At 40.1% G+C, this 9,094-nt stretch overlaps 1 protein-coding gene across 2 annotated transcripts in view; it reads right to left on the reverse strand.

Annotated features, from left to right (window-relative positions):
* Positions 1-8,277, reverse strand: part of ETNK1 (ethanolamine kinase 1) — a 57,135-nt gene extending 48,858 nt beyond the window's left edge. For both annotated transcript variants that reach the window (XM_081595990.1, XM_081595991.1), the window contains exon 1: positions 7,880-8,277. In XM_081595990.1, the coding sequence (XP_081452116.1) occupies positions 7,880-8,035 (156 nt within the window). In that variant the 5' untranslated portion in view covers positions 8,036-8,277. The remainder of the gene's footprint in view (positions 1-7,879) is intronic.
* Between the last annotated feature and the right edge of the window lie 817 nt (positions 8,278-9,094).

Below are 9,094 nucleotides of genomic sequence, written 5' to 3' on the forward strand. Positions count from 1 at the left end.
CAATTCCTGCCTTAAGAGTTTTCAGCTTACCAGACAAGGCCCTACAAATTTCAGATTTACCAACCTCTACAACTGTGTTAGCCAGTTCCTTGAAGTAGATCATATATATATACATGTATATGTGTGTGTATTTTTTTTTCTTTAAATGTAACTTCACTAAGAATTTACTCTATGGATATACTTAAAGAAGTTACCCAAAATATATGCATAAAAGTAGTTCACTGCAATACTGATTTTAATATCTAAAAATAAAAAAATTAAAAAAATATGGGGCAGATTACATACACTGACATGGAGATATCGAAGATATATTATTTTAAAAGCATGATATGGAATAATTTAATTATACTTACTATACTTATAAATGTAGGTAGATAATGTATGCTGGTAAATTCATACATAAATTATTTATGCTGGTAAATAATCTGACAATTTTTTATAAGTCAAAAGAAATTGTTCACAAAATTATCTTTGAGGAGAAGGACTTAGTGTTGAGGTATTAGGTTTTTTACTTTCCATTTTATAGCCTTATTTATGTTTTAAATATTTTATTACGAGCATGAATCATTTGTATTTATTAAACAACATCAGCAGGGTTAGATAGTATTCTTTTATGAATGTGAAGAAGCCTATGTGCATGTGTAGTCACTCAGTCATGTCCAACTCTTTGCAACCCTATGGACTGTGGTTCGCCAGGCTCCTCTGTCCACGGAATTCTCCAGGCAAGAATACTGTCGTGGGTTGCCATTTCCTCCTCCAGGGGATCTTCCCAACCAAGAGATCAAGCCGTCTCCTATGTCTCCTGCAACCCAGGCGGATTCTTTACCTGCTGAGCCTTTCTAATTTTCCTCTTTATACTCTTTAGATTCTTTTTAAAACCTCACTTTAAAAGTAATTAAGTCACGTGATCTTTAACATGATCAAATATTATGTTTCTAGCTATCAAAAATTGTGGTCAATACCATAAAAACATGAAAATATTTACAATGGACATGAGTTTGAGCAAGCTCCAGGAGTTTGTGATGGACAAGGAAGCCTGGCATGCTGCAGTCTGTGGGGTCACAAAGAGTCGGACACGACCGAGCAATTGAACTGAACTGATGTGAAGAACAGGAATACAAAAGTGTACATAAGATTCAATAAAACAACTATGTAAAATATTTAAGGGAGAAGAAGATGGTAATAAACAAAATAGAACCAATGATTGTTAAATCAAATATGAATAGGAGGTGGGGGGTTTTTCCTACTCAAAGTTTTAATATTGTGTTACATCTTTTCAGTAAAACTAAATTACTTCATAATCATACAGTTCTTTATTAAAAAATTTACACACACAGTATATTTTCTCAGAGTACTAGAAAAAATGACTAATTCAATTCAAAGCTAGTGTTCTGTTAACTTTTTTTTTAACTGTTACTGTGATTACCACTAGAGGGAAGGAAAAGTTAGGAGCAGAAAGAAAGAAGTGGAAGATATTCTGGGTTGCTGGCTAATATTTTCTCTTTCCCTGAGCTAGGGCTACAAAGGTATTTGTTCTATAACAATTTATCTTTCATTTTTTTCTGTACGCTTATTGTGTCTCACAATTTTTAAAAGGGTGACAAAATTTACCTATAGCCCATAAGATATATCAGAGTAAAAGAATTTCTTCTAAGAAAAAAATCCTGGGGACTTCTCTGGTGGTCCAGTGTGAGATTCTGTGCTTCCACTGCAGAGGGTTCAGGTTCAATCCCTGGCCAGGGAACTAAGATCCCACCTGTCATGTGGCAAGGCCAAAATATAAAAAAACAATGACAGAATCCTGAAAAATACAACTTGATTGCTTAAATAAAGGCCTTTCATTACTGCCCTATCTTTGTCAGCCACAAAAAGAAACACAAAACAAAACAAAGCCCTTAAGTTTCCCACTTCCTCCCTGACCTGCAAGCAATTAACAAGTCCTGCACATTTATTTTCTGAAATGACAAATCTATCCCTTATTTCCAGTTTCAAGGCCAGTGTCCTAATCTGGATCCCAGCACCACTTATCTAACATAACAGTCTCTCCTCAGTTGTCTTTCACAAACATTTTTTAACGCAATACACAGAAAAAAAAGAAGTATTTATCGTTTAATTCAACACATATATGCTTTCATGTAAAACTAAAACAAGCTTCACAAGAAATACTTAACCGTATTACTTGCAATGCTCTCTGATCTATCCTATCACATATTAACTCATCTTTTAAAACTGTAGTGGTTTTAATACACTATACTAATTTAGCATCCTCTTAGTAAGCAGTAAGGAGAAGGCAATGGCAACCCACTCCAGTACTCTTGCTTAGAAAATCCCACGAAGAGAGGAGCCTGGTAGGCTGCAGTCCATGAGGTCGCTAAGAGTCGGTCACGACTGAGTGACTTCACTTTCACTTTTCACTTTCACGCATTGGAGAAGGCAATGGCACCCCACTCCAGTACTCTTGCCTGGAAAATCCCATGGAAGGAAGAGCCTAGTAGGCTGCAGTCCATGGGGTCTTGAAGAGTCAGACACAACTGAGGGACTTCACTTTCACTTTTCACTTTCATGAACTGGAGAAGGAAATGGCAACCCACTCCAGTGTTCTTGCCTGGAGAATCCCAGGGACAGGGGAGCCTGGTGGGCTGCCGTCTATGGGATCACACAGAGTTGGACACGACTGAAGCGACTTAGCAGCAGCAGCAGCAGTAAGCAGTAACCAAGAGTTTCAAAAATAATGTCCTTTCTAAGTTATCACTCATTTCCCAATTCAAAACATTTTCTTCAATGGATGCTGCCTAAATAGTAATCTGCCACTTCTCTAAAAAATATGTAACATATCCGCTTAAAACCATTCACCAACTTCTCATTACGTCCTATATAATAAAATACCACCTCCTAATGAGGCATAAATACTTCATATCTAACCTCTTCCTTATTTGGAAATCACTTCGTACACCATTCTATCCAAGACACTCATAGTCTACAAAACACTCATAGTCTACAAAACACTCATAGTCTACGAAAGTGGTTTTTGTTTGCCCAGAAATACTTCCCCATTCCATCTCCTATCTTTCCTTCCAAGCTCAGTTCAAGGTACCCCTTGAAGCCTTTCTGTGAAGCCTTTCCTCCTCCATTCTCCCATGCCTACCTTCTGCTCCAAGAAATCCTGCTGAAAATTAGCATTATGCCAGTACAAAAAAATACATGTCAAAATTACTGAATTTTAGGAGCTTACAATTCTTTTAGAACAACTTTCTACTTACAAAGGCTGGGGGGTGAGCCGGGGATGGGGGGTGGGGTGAAGTAATAAAACATACTGTGCATAATTTTTACCTATTTCATTTCATTCTCCTGATACTCTACTATTAGTAGTAAAGTAGTAAAAGTAGTAAAAAACAAATAGTATTAAAATTACTATTTGTAGTAGTGTAGTAGTTAAAAGAGAAAGAGGAAAGTGAAAAAGTTGGCTTAAAACTCAACATTCAGAAAACTAAGATCAAGGCATCTGGTCCCATCACTTCATGGCAAATAGATGGGGAAACAGTGACAGACTTTATTTTGGGGGGCTCCAAAATCACTGCAGATGGTGACTGCAACCATGAAATTAAAAGACGCTTGCTCCTTGAAAGAAAAGTTATGACCAACCTAGACAGCATATTAAAAAGCAGAGACATTACTTTGCCAACAAGGGTCCGTCTAGTCAAAGCTATGGTTTTTCCAGCAGTCATGTATGGATGTGACAGTTGGACTATAAAGAAAGCTGAGCGCCGAAGATTGATGCTTTTGAACTGGGGTGTTGGAGAAGACTCTTGAGAGTCTCTTGGACTGCAAGGAGATCCAACCAGTCCATCTCAAAGGAAATCAGTCCTGGGTGTTCATTGGAAGGACTGCTGCTGAAGCTGAAACTCCAATACTTGGGCCACCTGTTGCTAAGAGCTGACTCATCTGAAAAGACCCTGATGCCGGGAAAGATTGAAGGTGGGAGGAGAAGGGGATGACAGAGTTGGAGGTCACCAACTCAAAGGACATGAGTTTGAGTAAACTCCAGGAGTTGGTGATAAACAGGGAGGCCTGGCAAGCTTCAGTCCATGGGGTGCAACACGACTGAGCGACTGAACTGAACTGATAGTAGTTAAATTCTACTGTTTTGTACTATGCTACTATTTTCCAAAGTAGATAGTAATTTCTTTTTACAGAGATTTTTAAACTTGCCAAAGGTGACAAATGGCTGGCATCAGCATTTGAAACCATCCTCTTTCCACTACACTATGCTGAGGCCTCAAAGAGTGGTGAAATGGTTGCTCAGTCCAAGACACATAGCTATTAATACCTGAAAGTAAACTAGCACATTAGGCCCCCGACTTTGTCGTCACACATTATCAAAACACATGGGAGCCTATCAAACATTACACATCCTTCACAGGAGCCTATTAAACATCCCATCTCCCTTAGTCATAGTCAAAATACTCTTAGGTATTATCACCCACTCAAATACTTTCCTATTAGATAGTAATGATTTTAAAAGAAAGCAAAAGTGAATCCCTTTTCCAAAATAATGTCACATGTGGAAAAAGTAATGAAATTTTATTTGTAAAGAACTTAAGGCAAAATCTTTCAATGAGCCAAAGATTTAATTTTTTAACAAATTACTAATTTTGCAGAGAAATGGCCTCCCTGTCTTAGTCATAATATACAAACTGCAGTCCATGGGGTCACAAGGAGTCGGACACGACTGAGCGACTGAACTGAATTGAACAAACATAAACTTTTATCAGCCAAAGAGCAATAATTTATGAGTTCTCATCCCAGATCTGCCATTACTAACTTCAAGTTCAGTATCATTTAACTATAAAATACATATTAACAGTCTACATCTATCTCACAGGATTGTTGGGAGAGTGTATGCCAAAGTGCTTTCTTTATAAACAGTAAAATATTATTAAATAAAAAACACTCCAATGTATTGTTTTAAATCTACTCTGCCTATTCTAACATACTACACTCCACAAAGCTCATCACTACTTTTATATTGTATTCTTTTAATTTGGCAGAGATAGGGAAAAAGTAATTGAACATTTTAAAGCTCTATCTAAAATGAGATATATTATCCCCTATGTCCATAAGTTGTGAGCAAAGACCGGACCCTCTATCATTTTGAATGCACCAACGTCTGTTTTTGTTTGCTTCTGGATTTTGTAATGTGCTCTCAAAGTTTAGCTGGCAAGAGTAACTGCCAGGTTAATAAGTATTATTAGAGTAAGCTTCTAAGGTATGTTTAAATAATATTTTATATCACATAAAAATTTGAGAAAAAAATCTTTTAAAAATATGTGCTATTATTACTGATACTTGTTTTAGTCTTTTGACTATATGTGCGGTATGACTTTTATCTTTATACTTCAAAGGAAATAAAAGCAAATCTCAAAAGAAAATATTCCTGTCCATATTTACTAAAGAAATCCTGAAGCATCATAAAAGCAGAGTTTATAATGACCTAGAATGTGGGAGTCAGATCTACTAAATTGAGAGATGAATAACCATCAACTCAGCTTAGCAGTTGTCCCAGCTTCTGGATCAAAAGCTTTGCTTGCACATGGAGGGATTAGATTTCTAAATAACAATCATCATAAGAGCAAAACAAATGGTAATATTTACCTTCATTTACAAATAAGCACATTGGAAGTTTGGATAATGAGTACAAAGGTCTTAAAGTCAAAAGTTGATACACAGGTATCAGGTAAGACTCAATCTCAAGTACTTGTCAACAACCAGAAACAGTCTTAATGCTAACACATTTTATCCTTTTTTTCAAACTATATCCTGGCTTTACTTCACTGAACTACCTCAAAAATTATAGTACCCATCTAAAATGGTTGTCTGAGGGATTAAATGATTTAAAAAAAAACACCTAATGTACCTCTGAAATTCCAGTCAAAAAAGCTTCAAACTCTTAAGTCTCTGCTTAAGAAGTAATACAGCTTGTCAGAACCAGAGTTTACCAGAAAACAGCAATGTCTTTAATTAATATCTGTTTAATTAATAATTGACGGCCAGAATATAACTTATTTTAATAAATGTAAAAAACTTCTATAATAAACTAGAATAAGTTAATAAATAATAAAGAAGTGTAGAGTTTCAACTTGGAAGTTTCAATTAAACTAATTTTCCTTAAAGAAAATATGCTGTTATTGTTCAGTCACTAAGTCATGTTGGACTCTGTAATCCCATGGACTGCAGCACGCCAGGCTTCCCTGTTCTTCACTATCTCCCAGTTTGCTTAAATTCATGTCCGTTGAGTCAGTAATGCTATCTAACCATCTCATCCTCCAAGCCCCACTCCTTCCTTCTCCTTTTGCCATCAATCTTTCCCAGCATCAGGGTCTTTCCAACAAGTCAGTTTTTCAAATCAGGTGGCCTAAGTATTGGAACTTAAGCATAAGTCCTTCCAATGAATATTCAGGACTGATTTCCTTTAGGATTGACTGGTTTGATCTCTTTTCAGTCCAAGGGACTCTCAGGAGTCTTCTCCAACACCACAATTCAAAAGCATCAATTCTCCGGTGCTCATCATTTTTTTTTAATTACACATGAAAATCACTTTTGATTCACTATGTCCTACATATCTGGCTAACAAACACTCCCTTAAATTTTCAAAATTTTTGGCTGATAACTTTTTTCTAAAACATATGGGTCCTTTTAATCTGCTCAAAACTCTTTCAGATAGTAAGAACTGAAGCCAACATTTATGAAACTGAAGTGTCAAGAACTTTTCTGGGCCCTAGGGCACTATTCATGTTTTATTCATTTTTGTATAGGCGACTACTTCAGCAAAGCACCTGAGATACTGTCAAGTCAGTTAACTTTGCTGAAACAGTCAACAAAATAAGGCAGATGATCTGGCTACTTCAACTGAATACTCTTACATTATTGCTCAGATTTGAAACAAATCTCAAATATGCCAGCCTTTAAAATTACTTTGTGTTCGCAAGGGAAAAGGAGGTTCATTTTCATACATAGTACCTAAAACTCCAAAAGTTAGAAAGAAATAAGTGCTCAAAATACATTTCCTGTATGCTGCATCATAACTTACTAAAAATAAGCTATTCAAAAACGCACAGGTTCTCCAGGAATTTTTCTTCCCATTTCTGTCTATGAATACAGTGGCTCCGGAAAAAGAAATATTCACAAGCCACCTATCGTTCTAACATCAGCTATTGTTAGTTTCACTCACACTACTAAAACCTTCACAGAAATCCCGATACAAATAAAATAACGTGTGTAGGGCTACCTAAGAACCCAATCAGATAATGCATGATGACCATGGTCATTACTTTGGGATACAGGGCTCTCGCCAATCCCAGGATTTGAGAAGATAAAACGCAGGGTGAGCATCAATGGGTTGCACCGACAGGGGGAGGGTTGGGAAGGGAAAGGAAAGGATCAGAGAAAATTAATTACTGCATTATTTGTGAAAGGAGAGGCGACAGTGGCTTAGGCCGACGGGCGAGGACCCCTTGCAAGGGGAGTGGAAAGAGTTCATTAGCAGTTAGATGGGATAGGGGAGGGGGAGGAGGGGCAACTATCAACAAGAACCTTCCTGAGGTTGAAGGGGTGCGTCACTAACGTAGCCGCTTCGGGAAAGAGGAAATCTGCCCTCAGGACAACCTCAGTAAGCAACGATGAAAGAATGGGGAGTGACCTTCTTAGGTGTGACGGAAGAAACACAGGGTCACTTCCCAAAGAATGGAGCAAGAAGACGTTCCCGGAGATCCTCCTGGGTCCCCGGGGACTATAAAGGATGGTGAGGTGAAAACCCCCACTCCCTTCCCCCCTGGGCCGCGTCAAGGTCGGGAGAGACCCGGGGCTGAGGTGTGGGCGTTACCTGCAGGGTCACCTCCTGAGGGTCCCAGTGCGGCCGCAGGTGTTGCAGGAGGCTCAGGGCCCCCTCCCGGCAGCGCTGCTCCTCCTGATCTTGCACCGTGACGTCCAGCTTGGGGACCTCCGGCGAGCCGGGCGGGACGTGGATGTAATTGGCCATGGCCCAGGCGACGGCAGAGACTACCACAACGACAACGGCAACGGCGACCACGAGAACGGCGGGCGCCGACAGGCTGCTGGATCCTTCCGTCCCGGGGCGCCCTCGCGGGAGGGCTGGGGGCGTTCAGACTGACGGGCGAGAGGTAGGAGAACGGGTAGAGGCGGCACTCTCGCCGACCCAGGTCTGGACAGCGGCTGAACTGAGCGGGGAATGCTCACGGGAAAAAAAATCCTCTCGTCTGCGCTCGGCCGCCGGCGGGCGCGGAGCATGCCGGGACTGGCCTGACGCTGGCGTCACGCGCGGGGCGGGGCCTCGGCTGCGTCAGGCTCAAGGCCGCGTGTCTAGCTCCGGGGCACAATGGGCCTGGTTCCCAGAGCTCGGTTTCTCGGCCTTTATCAGACTCTTCTTGGCGTGCTGTTAGTCGGAAAAACGCGGGGCTCGCCTTCTGGAATGAGGCTGAGCCCTGCCAAGCCCCGAACGAAAGGCACTGAACCTTTAGCTCACCTTTTTGGGGGAAGGGGTGGGTCTTGGGATCTGGGTTTGAGGTAGAGCTGACTTTTTCAGGAATGCCAGGGACGCGTCCTGAAATAGCCCCAGGGTCAGCCTCTGAGTTTGGCCTGAGTCTGGGCAAGCTGAATTAACTGGGTCGCCTTGATCTCGGAGCTGCGGTGTACTGAGGTCCACATAGTTGGGTTGACCACTAAATTACCATCAGCAGTATACTGAGCTCATGGTTTACTGGGACAGTTAAGATAATTGGGTAAAACGGAGACTGCACTTCAAGATGTATTTTTAAAGGTCGGTTATTTGACAGGACTGAGAATTATTTAGACTCAGGAGGAACAGGTTATAGTCTAGGATGAAGATGAAAGGGAAGGGAAGTAATTCTGAGGCTCAGCGATAGAGGTACTGGGTGGGCTTTTTAGTCTCATGGTCTTATATCAGCTAATACCACTGCTAAAGGAATACTGGAAACTGGGAAATCCACAAGTAATTTACTGGGACTTCCTAATTTTCCTTATAATGTGAGGAAGTTGGGTTTAGATTTGACCTCTTTAT

The sequence above is a fragment of the Giraffa tippelskirchi genome, chromosome 4, assembly GCF_054371585.1.
Source record: "Giraffa tippelskirchi isolate mGirTip1 chromosome 4, T2T-mGirTip1v1.2.pri, whole genome shotgun sequence".
Lineage (NCBI taxonomy): Eukaryota > Metazoa > Chordata > Mammalia > Artiodactyla > Giraffidae > Giraffa > Giraffa tippelskirchi.